We start from the raw sequence: 19,173 nt of genomic DNA on the forward strand, positions 1-19,173 counted from the left end.
ATATTGTAGTCAAATTCCAGAGTTCTCAGGTCAAGGAGAAAATATTGCAAGCTGCCAGAAAGAAACAATTTGAGCATTGTGGAAGTACAATCAGGATAGCACAAGATCTAGCAGCTTCTACATTAAGGGATCAAAGAGCTTGAAATATGGTATTCCAGAAGTCAAAAGAACTAGGATTAAAACCAAGAATCTCCTACCCAGCAAAGCTGAATATAATACTTTGGCGGAAAAAATGGTCATTCAATGAAACAGAGGACTTTCAAGCATTCTTGATGAAAAGACCAGAGTTGAATAGAAAATCTGACTTTCAAACACAAGAATCAAAAGAAGTATGAAAAGGTAAGCAGGAAAGAGAAATCGTAAGGGACTTACTAAAGGTGAACTGTTTACATTCTTACATGGAAAGATAGTACTTGTAATTCTTGAGACTTTTCTTAGTATTTGAGTAGTTGAGGGATTATATACTTATAGATAGAGGGCACAGGGTGAGTTGAATAGGAAGGAATGATATCTAAAAAAATAAAATTAAGGAGTGAGAGAGGAATATATTGGGAAGAGAAAGGGAGAAATGGAAAGGGGCAAATTATCTCTCATAAAAGAGGCAAGAAAAGCTTTTTCAATGGAGGGAAAAAGGGGGAGGTGAAAGTTAAAAAGTGAAGCTTACTTTCATCACATTTGGTTTAAGGAGGGAATAATATGCACACTCAATTTGGTACAAAAATCTATCTTACACTACAGGAAAGCAGGGGAGAAGAGGATAAGTGGACTGATAGAAGGGTGGGCAAATTGGAGGAGGAAGTAATTAGAAGTAAACACTGTAGGATAGGGACAAGGTCAAAAGAGAGAATAGAATAAATGGGGTCAGGATAGGATGGAGGGAAATATAGTTAGTCTTTCACATTATGACTATTATGGAAGTCTTTTGCATAATTACATATGTATAACCTATATTGAATTGCTTGCCTTCTCAATGGAGTTGGATGGGGAGGGAGAAAGGGAAAGAAGTTGAAACTAAAAGTTTTAGGAATGAATGTTAAAAATTATTTTTGTATACAACTGGGAAATAAGAAATATAGATAATGGGGTATAGAAATCTATCTTATCCTAGAAGAAAAGAGAGAAGATGGGGATAAGGGAAAGGAGGAGTGTGACAGAAAGGAGGGCAGATTGGGGGAAGGGATAATCAGAATGCATGGTGTCTTGGGGTGGGGGGAGGGGAGAGATGGGGAGAAAATTTGGAACTCAAAATTTTGTGGAAATGAATGTTGAAAACTAAAACTAAATGAATAAATTAGCTATATGGATCAGATAAGAATCTGTGACCAAACAAGAGATAGATAGACTTACAAGAAGTGAAATGGATAATTTTGATTACAGGAAATTAAAAAAATTTTGCTTAAACAAAACCAATGCCAAAATTAGAAGGAAAGCAGAAAAGTGAGATAAAAATTAGATCAGGATTCTCTGATAAATGCCTCATTTCCCAAATATATAGGAAAGTGAGCCAATTTTACAAAAATGAAATCCATTACCCAATTGATAAATGGTGAAAGGATATGAAGAAGCAGTTTTCAGAATTAAAGCTATTGTTAATCATTTGAAAAAAGTCTAAATCACTAATAATTAGAGAAATTAAAATTTAAAAAACTCTCTGGTACCACCTTACACCTATTAGATTGGATCACATGGCAGAAAAGGAAAATCACAAATGCTGGGGGGAATGTGGAAAGATAGGTACATTAATGCATCATTAATAGAGTTGTGAACTGGCCCAACCATTCTGAAGAAAAATTTGTAATTATGTTAAGAGAACTACAATACTGTGCATATTCTTTGATCCAGCAGCATCACAACTAATATTCCAAAGAAAGCAAAGGAAAAGGATAAGACCTTTTATGTACAAAAGTATTTATAGCGGCTCTTTTTATGGTGGCAAAGAATTGGAAATTGAGGGGATGCCATCAATTGAGGAGCAAGTTGTCATATATGATTGCAAAGGAATACTATTGTGTTATAAGAAATGATGAGCAAGATGGTTTCAGAAAAACCTAAGAAAATCTATTTGAACTGAAGCAAAGTGAAGTGACCAGAACTAGCAGAACATTGTATATGGTAATAGCAATATTGTAATGATTATTGACAGTGAAAGACTGAATGATACAGTGATCCATGACAGTTCCAAAGGACTCATGATGAAAAATGATGTTCACCTCCACAGAGAGAAAGGATGAACTTTGAGTGCAGATTGTTGGGATTTTTTTTGCTTTCTTTACTTTTCTCACTTTTTTTGTGCAGTATGGTTAATACAAAACTATGATTTCCATGAAAAAAAAAGAGTGAGAAGTTCGGGCTGGACAAGTATATCTGACAGTCATCTGCATAAAGATGATAAATTTAACCATGTGAGCTGGTAAAATCACCAAGGGAAATAGTATAAATGGAGAAGAGAAGAGGGCTGAGAGTGGAGTCCTGGAGGGCAAATGTGTTATATTTAAATGTAACTAACTTCTTTTATAAAAAACAAACAAATCAACCAAAGTTCAAATCAGATACTTGCTTATTGAGTGATTATAGGTAATTAACTTAAAACTTTTTTGAGGCAGTTTCCTCATCTGTAAAATATAGATAACATCACCTACTTCATGGAGCTGTTGTGAGGATCAAATGAAACAAAATATAGAAAAGCATTTCAAAGATCTCTTAAAAAATCGCCTTGCCTGAATTTGAAGTCTTTTCAGTTTCATAGAACCTGACACTGTGATGGACCATCAAAAAACAATTTGAGTTCCTTAAAGTACTGAAACTATTTCTTTAACTCTAACAAAACTGTAATTCAGACTTTACATTAACAAAACAATGCCTTTTAAAAAATTATTCTGAATTTGTAAAATTTAATTATATTTATTATTGAAAAACTGACTTCTCAACAGACTAGTCAAGATTGCTCCTTTGCAAAGAATGTATCTCTATTCACAGACAGATGTTTTCAACGCATATTCATTGGAGTCTGGACCTCAGTTTCTTTTGGACAAAAGGAGAAGGCTGGGCTAGACCGTAGGATCATATATCTAGTGTTGGAAAGGACTGGAGAGGATATGTAATCTGACTATTATTTTACAGATGATGAAACTTTCATCCTGAAAGGTGACACAGGTCACAAGTGATTGTCAGAGATGCGGTTTGAACTAATTTCAGGGGTAATGCTCTTTCCCCTGTATCATGCTGCCTTCTTCTAATAGCTCTTTCAGATGACTTCTAATATCCCTTTTAACCTTAACATTTTAAGACTCTAAAGAATTAATGCAATTCTTAAAAAAAAAAGAGTATTCCCAAATATACTTTTGGGAGACTTAGTTACAACTTTAATTAATTGGTTTCCTAAATACTGGGTTTCACAGATGAAAATGGAGATATTAAAAGTACTTACTCTGACAAAGTCCTTCATCCACACGCCAGCTAAAATCTTCCTGGCAGGTTGCAGTAAGTAATTTATTTGAAAGGGCTTTGTATCCACGCTTACATACAAATTTTACTACAGTGCCAACCGAGAACACATTCTCATCTCGATAATAGGATGCAAGTTCAGCATTTTCAATGAATGGTTGTTTAGTGCAAGCATCTGATCATAAAAGAAACATTGGAAACTACTGTTAATAAAGCCAACCGTGACAACATCACAACCTGTCATTTTAAGGGATGACATGATGGAAATCAACTTAGGTGATGATCTAAGATACCATTGAAGTTGTCAGAAATTCTCTTCAATGTAATTGGAAAAAGAAAAAATGGACACGGAACTATTGAAGGATTGAAAGATTTCTCTGTGGGATAAAACGTATCCTCATCAAAACCTGCAAAGAGATAGGTGGGAACCCTGGAGACTGGTACAGAAACATCTCCACTAGTGAACTGAACATATATATATATATATATATATATATATATATGCATCTATGTGTGCGCATGTATCTTTGTACGTTGGTTGGTTGTTGTCCTTTGTCTCTGAAGAGGACCAAAATGACATCACCATGATAAAGTGAAATTTCAGCGGGTCTGACTGTGGCTGATCAGACCAATATGAGCTCAGAATGTTCTACCACAGCTTGGGCACAGATAGTCTGTGTGAATATTTGCGGTCGATATTCCAAGTTTGCGCATCTGACATTTACTTTGTGCTGTCTCAATTCTGCTTTGCTCAAAGAGCACAGTATCCTTTCTGATGTGGGCACGCCATGCTGAGCAGTCCTGTGCCAGTGTCTTCCATGATGCACAGTCAAATCCAAAATTCTTGAGAAAGACCTTGAGAGTGTCCTTGTATCGCTTCTTCTGGATCATCATGTGATTGCCTGCCCCACGCGAGTTCTCCATAGAATAGTCTTTTTGGCAAGCAGACATTTTGCATTCGAGCAACGTGGCCAGCCCATCAGAGTTGCACTCTCTGAAGCATAGTTTGAATGCTTGGCAGTTCAGCTTGAGCAAGGACTTTAGTGTCTGGTACCTTATCCTGCCAGGTGATCCTCAGAATCTTCCTAAGACAGTTCAAATGGAAGCAATTCAGTTTCCTGGCATGGCGCTGATAGACTGTCCATGTTTCATAAGCATATAACAATGAGGCCAGCACAATGGCTCTGTAGACCTTCAGTTTGGTAGTCAGTCTAATACCTCTTCTCTTCCAAACTTTTCTTCAGAGCCTCCCAAACACTGAGCTAGCTCTGGCAATGCATGCATCAACCTCATTGTCAATGTGTACATCCCTGGAAAGTACACTACCAAGGTAAATAAACTTATCCACAGCATTCAAAACTTCTCCATTTGTTGTAAACAATGGTTCTACGTGTCGATGATGTGGTGGTGGCTGATGGAGCACCTGTGTCTTCTTGGGGTTAATTATTAGGCCAAAATTAGCACAGGCAGCAGAGAATTGATCCATACATTGTTGCATCTCAGCTTCAGAGGCTGCATCGCATCTGCATACAGAAAATCGCTCCAGTTTGGTCTTGGCTTGTAGCTTTTTCAAATTGAAGAACTTACCATCAGTACAGTAGTTGACCTTGATGCTGAGTTCATCCTCACTGAGAGCATTTGACAACATGACTAAAAACATCATGCTAAAAAGCATGGGAACAAACACACAGCCTTGTTTCACTCCATTGGTGACTGGGAAGTCATGAGAGCATTGTCCATTATCCAGAATCTGGGCAAACATGCCATCATGAAATTGGCGTACAATATTGATGAACTTCTCCAGGCAGCCAAATTTTGACATGATTTTTCATAAGCCCTCACGACTAACAGTGTCAAAGGCCTTGGTTAGATCTACAAATGTTGTGTACAGACCTCTGTTCTGCTCCTGGCATTTCTCCTCAAGTTGTTGGGCAGCAAACACCATATCAACTGTTCCTTGTCCCTTTCTGAAGTCACATTGGCTCTCAGGTATATGACTATCTTCCAGGTGAAGGATCAACCTATTAAGGAGGACTCTAGCAAGAATTTTGCCAGCAATGACTAAGAGAGAGATCCCCCTGTGACTGTCACAGGACAATCTATTCCCTTTACCTTTATAGAGATGAACATTGGAGGCATCCTTGAACTCCTGGGGGATAACCTCCTCTTGCCTTAAAACCTGGAAAATTTCAGTCAGCTTTTGTATGAGCAATGGTCCCCCTACCTTGTAAATTTCAGCTGGAATAGAATCAGCCCCATGTGCTTTGCCTCATGAAAGGAGCCTAATGGCCCTCAGAACCTCTTCTTCATTTGGAAATTCAGCTAAGGAGGGATTGATTTCAACCTGAGGTAAATGGTCAATGGTCTCAGCATTGATTGATTACGGTCTGTTGAGAACACTATGGAAGTGTTCATCCCATCGCTCTAGGATCATGTCTTTATCACTAATCAATAAGCTCCATCAGCACTGAGTAGTTGTGATGCACCACAGTTTTTTTATATACATACACACACATGGCAATGCTACATGGTGTGCATAGCTATTGGCAGAGTGTTAAGATTGAAAAGATGAGTAGTTTCTGGTCATTGAAAGAACTAGACAGGAGATGTTATCTTTCTTCTTAAGTTAGAGGGTATAGTCCACAAAGCACTGTATATACTTGGCATTAGGAATACTTGAGTTCAAATCCTGCCTTATACACTATGTGACCCTGGGCAAGTCACAATCACTTTGTGCCTCAATTTCTTCATTGATGAAACAAATATGATCATAGCACCTACCTGCCAGGGTTGTGAAAATCAAATGAGGTAACATATATAAAGGACTCTGTAAACAACAAAGTGCTATATAAATACTAGCATCATTATATTCTTAACAACTTCAATAATAAACCCATCTAAAATAATTTATCTTTGAATGAATATATATTCAAGTGGAAGGACTTGATCTGCCAATTACTCTGCAGTAAAGCAACTGATAAAAGCTTCTGAATACATGAGATTAACTTTGGGGTGCTTCCTAATTAGATGCTGAGAGTGGACAAAAGGTGTCTGCCTAGTTACCAAGTGTGATTGCCACTAGGAACTTCATCTTTTACCCTTTAGAACCCTTTGATCGTTCACAATGGAAACTTTGGTTTCTAGTTTCTTTTGCATTTCGTGATGATGTCATGTTTGTATAAGGAATGACTCCAAATACAATGTCCACAAGACTGAAATCATCATTTTCAAAATATGTGTACTGAGCCCCAGCTTCCTACATTTTGAATAGTAGGTTCTTTGGGTTGGTTGGGGGCAAAAAATGATATAAAGCAAAATAAAAGGGGCTACCAGATGGTTACAGTGGATAGAATATTAGAATTGGAGCCAAAAACTCCTGAGTTTCAATCTAGTGTCACACATTTTTCTAGTTGTGTGACTGGGCAAATTAGCTTACTCATAATAAATAATAAAAGCACTTGCCTTTTATGGTAGTTGTGAAGATCAAAGATGTGTATCACTTCGCAAAACTTAAAGCACTATTAAATGCTAATAAAAATAATAATAATTTTCTATGCTTACCGCCCCTTGCCTTAAGTCACTCTATAAACAGAGCTGAATTTATGTTTCTTTTAAAGCACGGGAAAATGGAGCTCTTTAAGAATCAGTCATCTAGTCTTCTGATGACTGGAATAAAACAAAACTGTACGGTGACATATCATATTTAATACCAACTCCTTTATTGTTCCCATGCCTGGATAGGCTTAGAATGTGTCCATACTCACTGATATCACAAGTGGGTATATCAGGATGCCATTGATTGTCAGCTCCACAATGAATCACATTGGTGCCATTTAGAATGTAACCCCTGTTGCACTCAAGCAAAATAGTGTCTTTGTATGTGAAGATGAATCCAAGACCAGAATTTAACTTCCCATTTGGAAATTGTGGCTGCTTGCAGGTAACCACTAAATCAAGAAAACAAGAGACATATTCAACCCAAATTACCTAGTGTAACAACACAAACTTATTAGCAAAGACATGATTGGAAGTCCCTAATGTTTCATGCAGATACACATTAGAAAGTTTTCTTCTCAGTACAATGAGGTAATGAGGTTATTGAACTAGGGCAGAGGTTCTCAGTCATTTTTGTGTCATGGATCCCTTTAGCAGTCTGATGAAGCTTATGGACTCTTAAAATGATATTTTTAAATGCATAAAATAAAATGCATGAGAATAGAAAGGAAGATAATTCTATTGAAATATAGTTATTGAAATATATATATATATATATAAAGTTCATGGGTCCAAGTTAGGAACCTGTGATGTTTATGATTGCTAAGGTCCTTTCTAACTTTACAATTTCACAATTTGTGAGGCATAGTAAGAATACTTCTTAACTTCAGATATTTGCCTAGTTCCAAGCTCCAAGAAACTCAGAACAAAAGAATAACTACACTTGTTCCATCATTTTGACCATAGCACTATCTTCCAGAAGAATCATACTTGGTTAAGATTCTTTCTGTTTCTCACATAGAAGAGGCAAGAAAAAGCTTTTATAGTGGAGGGGAAGAGGGGGGAGGTGAGAGGGAATGAGTGAACTTTACTCTCATCAAATTTGGCTTAAGGAATGAATAACATACCTACTCAATTGGGTATGGAAATCTGTTTTACCCTACAGGAAAGTAGAGGGGAAGGGGACAAGGGGGGGTGGGGATGATAGAAGGGAGGTAAGATTGGGGGCTGGAGTAATTAGAAGCAAACTGTTTTGAGGAGTGACAGGGTCAAAAGAGAGAATAGAATAAGAGGGGGTAGGGAGCAGCTTAGGATGAAGGGAAATATAGTCAGTCTTTCACAACGTAACTATTATGGATGTGTTTTGCATGACTATACATGCATTACCTATATTGAATTGCTTGCCTTTTCAATGAGGATGGTGGTGATGGAGGAAGAGAGAGAATTTGGAACTCAAAGTTTTAAAAATGAATGTTAAAAATTGTTTTGATATGCAACTGGGAAATAGTATATATAAGCAATGGGTTATAGAAATCCATCTTGCCCTACAGGAAAATAGGAGAAGGGGATAAGAGAAGCTGGGGAGGTGATAGAAAGAATGGCAGTTTGGAGAAAGGAGTAATCAGAATGCCATCCTGGCATTGGGGGAGGGGAGAGATGGGGAGAAAATTTGTAACTCAAAATCTTATGGAAGTGAATGTTAAAAACTAGGATAAATTCTTCCTTATTATAGAAGAGAAAATTGAGGTGCCGCAGGGGAGGAATTGACTATGTTCTGTAGAATCCAAAAGAGTGATTTTGAGGTAGTTAAGAGCTAAGAAGGGAATAATCTTCTAGAATAGCATGTAATAGTGTGAAATTTAGACTTCAAAAAGATTGAGGGTCATAAGGGCCAAAGACATTGACTTGTAAAGGGAAAAGACCTTTCAGATGCAAAGAAAATGCTGGCTCTATTCCTTAGAGAGGGTCTAAAGCTAGAATAGCTCATTGCTAATGAAGAGGCCAGTGAGACAATGAACTTGTACCAGGACAGAGATTTTTATTACCTTTATCCTCAGTCACTCTTCTACCAGTGACTCAATAGGCACCTGGGAACTGCAACTTAACTGAAGTAACAGTGGGGTCCACAGCACAGTAATGCCACCTCTGAACCAGAAAGAACTCTTAAACAATAAAGACTAGACTTCTCCCACCTCTTGCCTAGAGGTGACAAACTTCAGAGTCTTTCTCTGAAGGAGTCCAGGAAGAGAAACTTCTGTCAATCTTAGCCTGAGAAGTCTTGCCTTTCCTGAAAAGAACACTGTGATACTCAGCTACACCAGAGACTACAGCTACTCATATGAATTCAGAAAACTCAGAGTATCAATCTGTTTAGGAGACATACTAAACTCTTGGAAGAGCCCAGTGGTTGAGTGATCTTGGCACAGTCTGGAAGCAACTGCAGAGCAACCTGCCTGGCCCAGTCCAGAAATAGCAACCCAAAGAAAATGAATTGCCTGCCCCAGTCCAGCAACAGCCCAGCTCTGTGAGGAACAAGCTTTACAACTGAGTGAGATTCTTGCACCAACCTAGCATCAGGTTAACTATTGAGCAGAGATGTTATGGGTCTGTGAGAAATCAGATCAACTGAGTAGTGGAACCACCTATCTATCTCTGATACCCTTCAGCAAACTTTGTGAGGACCCTCCAGAGAATGAAAGGGCCTCAAAGCACTGCAGGTCCAGAGTACTGAATTATCTTAGACCTTTGTCTTCTCTATATGAGTACATTAGTATCATTGCACTATAAATTCATTTCCAGTCTTATCCAACATGGACTTTATGTGTAGTTGTGAGAGAGTAAGTCCCAAGTTTGAGGGGAAGTGCTGTGAAAAATTGTTCTTGCTATGGCATCTGGGCAAATACTTTCACTAAAACTAACTGATCTACTGGTTGATCATTACAGAAAAAGACAGCCAGTAGACACCCATGAGTTCTAACATGAGGTTGCCCACCCATATGGTGACCCCTAGGATCCTCTGATGACCCAACTTACCAGTGCCAGTGCACACTGTGGGAATGAGCCCAGAGATGGTGCTACAGAGACATTAGTGGCACAATATATGCCAGCCCTCTTGTGAATCCCTTCAACCTTTAAGCTTCTTGAAGGCAGGGAAAATTTTATTTCTCACTTTATCCCACTGACCCCTTAGGTCTTGGTCTAGAATAGGCAACCTGCTGATGCGCAATTAACATCAAATGGGTACAAAATTACTACACTGAAGTGAAGTCTTCAAACTTCCATCCTCCATTAAAAAAAACAACTTTAAACACACTGCTCTTCTTTTAGGTTTGGTCACTTACTTTTGCATGTAGGGGGATGTGGACTCCATATACCAGTGGTCCCATTTGCCACAGTACAGGAAATAGAGGCTTCGCCTATGAGCGAGAATGGAGTGTTGCATCTGTAGGTCACAGAAGAGCCAAAGCTGTAGGTATCATCTTCTCTGCTGCTGTGCCTCCCATTGTTGATGGGCGGTGGTGGGGGACAGACTATTACTGGACATGAGCAGGAAGAAAGGCAGAGTCAGGGAAGACATTTATTGTCACTTCTGCACTTCACTTCCTCCCCTTCTCAACTGGCTCTCTGGACTGTTCCACCTTCCCTCAAACTGCCTTGAGTCCGTCAGGATAACTCTTCCCTCAGCCCTGTTCTCTGTAATGATGAGTCTCTGGGATTGCCCTTTTTTGATGGGGCTGTTGAATGAGAGGATAGCTGGGTGGTGCAGAGAATAGAGAGTAAAGCTGAAAGTCAGGAAGACCAATCTTCCTGAGTTCAAATCCAGCCTCAGATACTTCCTAGCTGTGTGACCCTGAGCAAGTCATTTAACCTTGTTTGCTTCAATTCCTCATCTGTCAAATGAGTTGGAGAAGGCAATGGCAAACCACTTCTGTATCTTTGCCAAGAAAACCCCAAATGGCATCACAAAAGACTTGGACAAAACTGAAATAACTCAACAACAAAATTGAATGAGATAATATTTGTAAAGTGCTAATAACAGTGCCTGGCACATAGGCACTTACTTAGTAAATGTTTTCTCCCTTCTCCCCTTCAGCCATGCTGCTCCCTTTACTCCCAGTTCAATTCACTCTCCAGATGGTTCTACTTTCTCAGCAGCTGATTCATTTCTCTTCAAGGAATGACTCACCCTCCATCCCCCATGGAATCTTCTCCATCCCCCTTTCCAGCTCCCCTTATGCCTTTGTCTTTCCCTGCTAGAATGCAAACTCCTTGAGAGAAGGCATTGTCATTTTAAAAAATTGTATCCCCAGTGCTTAATAAATGTTTTATCCATCTATCTACTATCAATATCTATCATCTATCCAAAATTTATCCATATATTTATCCATTATTTATGTATATCTATCATTTATCTATCTATATTTATCAATCATCTATCATCTCTCTATCCATATGTCTATATCTGTATCTATCATCTATCCATCTATCTAATCTCATCTATCTATCCTTTTATTTAATCTATTTCTATCCATCCATCTAATTATTTAACCTATATCTATCCATCCAAATTATCTATCATCTGTCTGTCTATCATCTAACTATTCATACTTCTATCTAATCTTTTTCTATGATTCCTATTAACTATATCTAGAAAGATGGGTTAGATTCAGGGCTTTAAATGTGAAGGGTTTTAAATGCCAAAGAAAGGAACTGATATTTGATCTTAGAGTCAACAAAGAACCATAGAAATTTGTTGAGGAGAAGAATGATGTGGTCATATCTGAGCCTTAAGAATGTCCTTTTGGCTCCTCTTTGGACAGAGAAGGGAGAGATCAAACAGGAAGTTATTGCATTCACTAGAGTAATGAGAGCTTGGAGTAGTAGGGTGGTAACCATCTGAACAGAGAAAAGGGAATTGGTGTGAGACAGGCTCTGGAGAAAAAGTTGAGAGGACTTGGCAACGAATTGAAAATGTTGAGTGAGGGTAATGGAAGAGTTGAGAGTGATTCATGAAAATATGAGGGCTTTTATGGCAAAAAAGGTTCACGAGCAAGTTAGGAAAGAGGTTGACTTACTTTCACAGACAGGGAGAGGATGACTCCAGGAAACTCCTGATTCAAAAATCTCACATGTACTTGTTGATGATCCAATTAAATTGTATCTGAATGAGAAGAGTCAAAAGCATCAGTGAAACCCTTCCTGCCATAAGAATAATTCAGCCAAAAGAGTTACCTTAGCGATTTGTCTTCGACATCTTGCCCCACTAGATAATAGATACTAGATGCTAGCCTAAGTTGGCTGTAGTTCATCAGTGCAAATGAGATTGAGATAGGCTTCCTGTAGGGCTTCTTAAACTGTGAATCAAGACCCCACGTGGGATCTAGAGAAACGAGTCCTTCCTGAACAGAGGAGCATGTTTGCAGTTGTGGTTCCCTGAATCCTTTTCTTAACTCTTCACTCTTCTGTAACATGAGATCACTTCCTACTTAGTATAAAAAGAGGCAAAAGGTAAATAGGTTCTTTCTGTCCTTGGGATTAGGCCAGTTCAGGAGTGTAGACTACTGACTGTTGCTCTTTTGAATGAACTAATATGTTGAATGTTTTGCTTCTGCTTATCTTTGAATGCTGATATTTGCTTATTTCCTCTCTCAACTTGAAGATTTCCTGAATTCTAGGTCTCTAGTTTACTTTTACCTGTGATTAAATATTGACTCCTGCCACATGCCTTCATCTCTTGGTTGCTAGATTCATATCATAATTAGACCTTGATATCCATGGAATCATTCTTCCATCTCAGAGCTCCATCCCACTAGCCTAGTCCTCCTACCACCATTTTCTCTGGAGTAAACATTGTTATGTAACTAACAATCACAATGTTATCAAGAGTATCATTATTTATTTCTAATTTATATCTGACTTACTTCCAAAAAGGATATGAGGCTGTGTATAAAGTTAAAATGCTACAAAAGATGACAACAGTTGATGAAATGAGCTGAGCGTAGATGTACTGGGTCCCTGAGAGGTCAGCTTTTAGTGTTTTGTTACCAGTAACAGAATTTAAAACTGAAAGTCATCTTAGAAATCATATCATTCTGCCTCCTCATTTTATAGATGAGGCAACTGAGGCCCAGAGAGTCATTGAAGCTTTTTGAGATGTGACACAGTCATATATGAAAAAGATGAAGTGACTTTCAAAGAGCCGTACAAGTAATAAATTGTAAAAGCAGAATTTGAAGCCACTTTTGAGTAATGTACATTAGCTCTGAGTTTTCTAATACCAGAGGCACAAAGGGAAAAGTTAAGTTTTCTACTTCACTAAGTTTTCTACTTCTCACTGTATAACAAAAGAAAGTATACAGAATTACAGAATTTGAGATTTGGAAGGGACCACAGCTGGCCACCTGAAACACTCCAGAGTGAGACTACTGGATTAAAATATAATTGATAAATGCTTAAGAAGATAAATAAAAATACAATACAACACAAATAATGTTAATTCATGGTTTCCCAAGACAATATTCAATTCCATTTGAGTTTGAGACCACTGACAAGGACAACCTATTTCGCATATTATAGATGAGAAACTGAGACCCAGAGAGGTCAAGTGTCTTGTCCAAGGTCACACCAGCATAACACAGAAGAGCCAAGATTCAAATCCAGGGGCTTTGACTCCAAATTCAGTGTTCTTTCCCCTTCCCCCTTAACCTCCTTTGTCTGTATTTGGTAAATTTCCTTAGTACACAAAACAAAATCAAAATGTAAAGCTAAGAAATAGAGGTTATCAGTGAGAATGAAAATGAAAAGTTCCATGTCCCCACCTGCTTCTCTTGCATAGACTGTCTCCCAGGGCTCAGAATGCGTTGTCTCCTCACCTCTGATTCTTGGAACTCTGGCCCTTTCAAGGACTAACTTCGATATCACCTCTTTCAAAATACCTTTCTCACTTCCTCTAATTTAGTGCTCCCCTCTCCCCAATCACCAAGTATTTATTTTGTATACATCTTGCATTTACTAATCTGTGAATATGTCTATCCCTAGAAGAATGTAAGCCCCTTGAGGACAGGCACGGTGCCACTTTTGTACTTTTATCCTTAGCACCAAGCCCAGTGTGCTTGGTACAAAGTAGTGGCTCAATAAATGCTTACTGACTGATTAACAAATTATACCTTCACATTCAGACTGCTAGAATGCTTTCAGTAAGATGTTGCTAGGTGTTCATATGTCTACATATTAAGCCCTACTTTCTAATGGAAGAATTTTTATTCCTGGAAATTAAACTGAAGTTTAATTTTTCCTCTTCTGCCTAGAGCTCTGTTCGACCAACCAAAGGAAGGTGTTGGATTTCAGGGTACCTGACACTTACCCATCCAAGCAGCTGAATTCTATTTCGGAACCAAATTCAAGATCTGTCTTAACAATCACTCTCCCATTGTTCAGTTCTCCTGGGTGAGGGCATCGTTTCTCTAGGAGGAAAATAAAGCAAAAGTTGAAGTTTTTAATTGCTGGAAACACATTACAGCTTTTAAAAAAAAAAAAGCATCACAGAAGTCAAGACCTTATCTTCAAAATCTACTTCCAAAAAGACCTAGAGGAGCAAAAGCGTCAAAAGAACTCTCAGTTCTTCTACTCATTGTCTCTGTAGATTCTTCTTTGGGAAAAATAAAAGAGAAAAAAAAACTTTGATCCTTTGTTTTTTCTGATGTATTCCTACAGCAAAAATGGATGAAAAATGGCAACAGACTTTTTGAATTGTATAATTAGTTTTTGAATCATATAATTTCTTCAAGTCTTCAGATCACGATTACATCCATGAATAAAGCTGGTTAGTTCAGTTAGTGTTCTCAGCTGGTGAAGTTAGACTCATGGTTTGAAGCTCTTTGTGGTGGCAAAGAACTGGAAATGGAGAGAAAGCCCATCAATTGGGGAATGGCTGAACAGGTCGTGGTATATGATTGTGATGGAAGACTATCGAGGTGTAGGAAATGAAGAGTTAGTTGATTTTAGAAAAACATGGAAAGATTTACATGAAACAATGCAGCATGAAATGAGCAGAACCAAGAGAACATTCTTCATAGTAATAGCAATATTATTGGAAAAGTAACTGTGAATGACTAAGCTATTCTGAGTAATATTCAAATCAACTATGAAGGGAAATGCTATTTCCCTTCAGAGAAAGAACTGATATATGGGAGTACGTATTGTACACTTCCACATATATATCTATATCAAAGGCTGACTTTCTCCAATGAAGGATTGGAAAGGAGGAAAACAACTCAACACTCAAAATGTAACAAAAAGATAAATAAAATAAATATTTTTTAAAACCACATTATTCTGAGCCAAGTTGATCCATGACACCAAAAAGAAAATGTTTAAAAGGCTTATAAAAGTTCTTTACATTCAGGTCAGTTCAATTCAATTAAACTATAACACTCCAGTTAAAAAAAAGTCATGGATTAGAGCCTATGTGAGTCAGCTAGTTTTGCTCTGTTCCATAATATAATAATGACCATTTACATAACATCTTAAGGTATGAAAGAGCTTTACACATTATATCATTTGAGCATCTGAATCAACTTGTAATATAGTTACTATTACAAAATTCCATTTTATAAATTATGCCAGAGATAGGTTTTGAACCCAGGGCTTTCTGACTCCAAATCCAACTCTGTATCTAATACTACTTCATGCCGTTCCATCTACATACACAATATCCCTAATCCAAGACAGACTCGCTTATTCATATCCTTGTTTACCAAGGAATCTGGGGGAAATGTTTTAGATGGATCAGCATAAAGATATCATTAATCAAGAAATACTCTCCCAGTGTAAGGTCTATTGACAGAGAGTCCGCATCATTATCTTTGTATATAGACGACATTACCAATGAGTCACCTTTGAAAGATGCCTGTCTATCTTGACTTCTTTTTAATACAATACAGGCATTGGCTGTACAAGATCTCAAACTACTGCAAAGCAGCAATCATCAAAACAAACTGGTACTGGTTAAGAAATAGAATGGTGAATTGTGGAACAGATTAGGTACACAATACACAGTAGTTAAATGACCCTAGTAATCTAGTGTTTGATAAACCCAATGATCAAAGTTATTGATACAAGAACTCACTATTTGACAAAAACTGTTGGAAAAACTAGAAAGCACTTTGGCAGAAACTAGGTATAGACCAACATCTCACACTGCATACCAAGATAAGGTCAAAATGGGTACATGATTTAGACATACAAGGTGATACTATAAACAAATTAAAGGAGAATGGAATAATTTACCTGTCAAATTTATGAATGAGGGAAGAATTTATGACCAAACAAGAGACAGAGAGCATCTGGGGATGTGTAGTGGATAATTTTGATTACATGAAATTAAAAAAATTTTTTCACAAACAAAACTAATGCAGCCAATGTTAGAAAGAAGCACAAAATTGTGAGAAATTTTTTATGCAAGCTTCTCTGATAAAAGCCTTATCTCTCAAATGTATAGATAACCGAGTAAATTTGACTCATTCCCCAATTGATAAATGGTCAAAGAGTAGGAACATTTAGTTTTCAGATAACGAAATGAAAGTTATCTATAGTCATATGAAAAAGTGCTCCAAATCACCATTGATTAGAGAAATGCAAATAAAAACAACTCTGAGGTACCCCCTCATATCTATCAGATTGTCTAACTTGACCGAAAAAGAAAGTGATAAATGTTGGAGGGGATGTGGTAAAACTGGGTTACTAATGCATTGTTGGTGGAGTTTCGAACTGACCCAACCATTTTGGAGAGCAACTTGGAACTATGGCCAAAGGGCTACAAAACAAAGCATACCCATTGACCCAGCAATATCTCTAGTAGATCTGTATCCCAAACAGATTTTTAAAAAGGAAAAGGATCTATATGTACAAATATATTTATAGTAGCTCTTTTTGTGGTAGTAAAAAATTGGAAATTGAGGGGATGACCATCAACTGGGGAATGGATGAACAAGTTGTGGTATATGATTATGAGCAGGATGTTTTCAGAAAAACCTGGAAAGACTTACATGAACTGATGCAAAGTGAAGTGAGCAGAACTAGGAGAACATTGTACATAGCAATATTGTAATGATGATCAATTTTAAATGATTTAGTTATTTTCAGCAATACGTGATCTAAGACAATTCTGACTTAACTATGATGAAAATCCTATCCTCCTCCAGAGAAAGGACTGATGGAATCTCAAGATGGATAGAAGCATGCTGTTTATTTACTTTATTTTTCTTGGGGTTTCTTTGTGTTTTCTTTCACACGACTAATATGGAAATATGTTTTGCATGACTGTACATGTATAACTTTTATCAAGTTGCTTGCCTTCTCAAGAATGGAGGAAAGAGAGGGTGGAGGGAATTTGGAATGCAAAATTGTTCAATAACAATAAGATTAAAATTGTTTTTACATGTAATTGGGAAAAATAAAATATTAAAATTCTAAAAAGAAAAAAGAACAACCATAAAACTTTTTAATAAAAGGAAAAACTACTTGGAAGAAATGTAGGCATATCTGACCTTAATTATAGATTCATAGAACTTTGTTATTATTAAGGGACCTTAGAGATCATCTAATCTGACCCCTTCAATTTATAGAAGGGGAAATCTGGATCCAGAAAGATGAAGGGACTTGTACAATGTTAAGCAACTCACTAGGTCAGAGCTTGGAGTAGAATACAAGTCTTACACAGAATTTTAGGGATGTTAGAGATTATACAATCTAACCCCCTGCTTGATGTGGGAATTCCTTACTAATTTTTCACTAGGAATCATATAATGTCTGTTTAAATACTCTCAATAATGCAGAACTCATTGACTCAAAAGGCAGTTTATTCCGTGGTTGGACAGATGTAATAATATTTAGGATCATCTTCCTAAATTTAACTCTTGGTCACAGTTTTATCTTCTAAAAGTATGCGACAATATCTGATCCTGCCATATGATAGTCCTTCAAACATTTGGACAATAGAAAGGGCCTTGAAAAATAAACCCAAATTTTATGAATCAAAAAGTAGTTTGTGTATTGAAAGAGGTTGTTAGTGAATTACTTGGTAGTTTAAAAAAACTTCTTGCATAATATAAATGATTTCCCCATGATTTTTCCATTTTGTATTTTCATATATTGACTTTTTCAGAAGTGGAATGCTGAAACAATAACTGACTCAGAGTTCCCTAAAGAGGCAAAGGTTCTCATAATTTCCAAAAGCGCCTCACAACTGGGGAGGCACACAGACATTCAGAAAATCTCTAAATAAGAGCAAAGTAAGGAAACTCAAAACCAAATGTTAAGTACTCACTGACACAGAATGGAGTGGTAGAACTCCAGGAATTGTTTTCACAGGTAAGTGTAGTCCTGGAGCTACTTCGGCTGTAGCCTGGGCGGCAGGCATATTTTATTTGTGTTCCTTCTGGGAAGGTAGTTTCATCTTCTATTTGCAAAGACGATACTAAGAAAGCATAGGCAAGTTTGGGCGGGGGACCACAAAGACCTGGCCATCAAACCAAAAGAGATCCAACGATTAAAACCTAGGTATGGTCCATCATTATTCAAGGGTAGGGGTCATGTCTTTCTGCCCATTGATTCCCATATAAAGCACAGTACAATGTTTTGAAAACAATGAACCTAGTACATACTCGAGAATAAAAAATGTGGGTTGATGATGATAAAGCACATAAAAATCTCATCTTTGATTCCCTATTTAGGCAACAACTTAATTTTAAAAATAAAGAAAATTAGACTTGAGTTTTATTAACCTCTCATATTGCTTTCCTTGCCAACATTGCTCAGGTTAACACAACCAACTGTGCCTTCCTTACCTCTGCAGAGACATTTCATGGGTTACAGAACCAGACCACAACCTTGTACTCCCATCAGCTGCCTACTTTCCTCTTATTCACATGCTGCTGAATGGATCCAGGGAAATCCTCAAATCCAGGCTAACAAGGCCTACTACAAATGTACATTATCTACCCCAACTGAGCCCTCATTGCAACAAAGCAGAGGTTCTACTCATTCCTGATTGATTTTATTTTGCAATTTCTATATCTTCTATTCTAAACCTTCTAATTTTTCCTCAGGCCTCCCAAGGAGTCATCTCCCCCCTCTTTCAACTGATTACATCTTATTTCACTGAAGAAATTGTCTATTTACTAAGAACTTCTTCTTCCTCCTCCTAATCTAACATCATTTAGGCATCTTTTCCCA

General features: G+C 37.4%; 1 protein-coding gene across 4 annotated transcripts in view; it reads right to left on the reverse strand.

The window, feature by feature from the left end:
- Positions 1-19,173, reverse strand: part of C4BPA (complement component 4 binding protein alpha) — a 44,059-nt gene that overhangs the window by 16,666 nt on the left and 8,220 nt on the right. For all 4 annotated transcript variants that reach the window (XM_072647980.1, XM_072647977.1, XM_072647978.1 and 1 more), the window contains 6 exons: positions 18,266-18,457; positions 14,303-14,402; positions 12,015-12,100; positions 10,281-10,475; positions 7,209-7,391; positions 3,428-3,619 (listed from right to left, as the gene is read on the reverse strand). In XM_072647980.1, coding sequence (XP_072504081.1) covers positions 3,428-3,619; positions 7,209-7,391; positions 10,281-10,475; positions 12,015-12,100; positions 14,303-14,402; positions 18,266-18,457 — 948 coding nt within the window. The remainder of the gene's footprint in view (positions 1-3,427; positions 3,620-7,208; positions 7,392-10,280; positions 10,476-12,014; positions 12,101-14,302; positions 14,403-18,265; positions 18,458-19,173) is intronic.

The sequence above is a fragment of the Notamacropus eugenii genome, chromosome 2 (assembly GCF_028372415.1).
Source record: "Notamacropus eugenii isolate mMacEug1 chromosome 2, mMacEug1.pri_v2, whole genome shotgun sequence".
NCBI lineage: Eukaryota > Metazoa > Chordata > Mammalia > Diprotodontia > Macropodidae > Notamacropus > Notamacropus eugenii.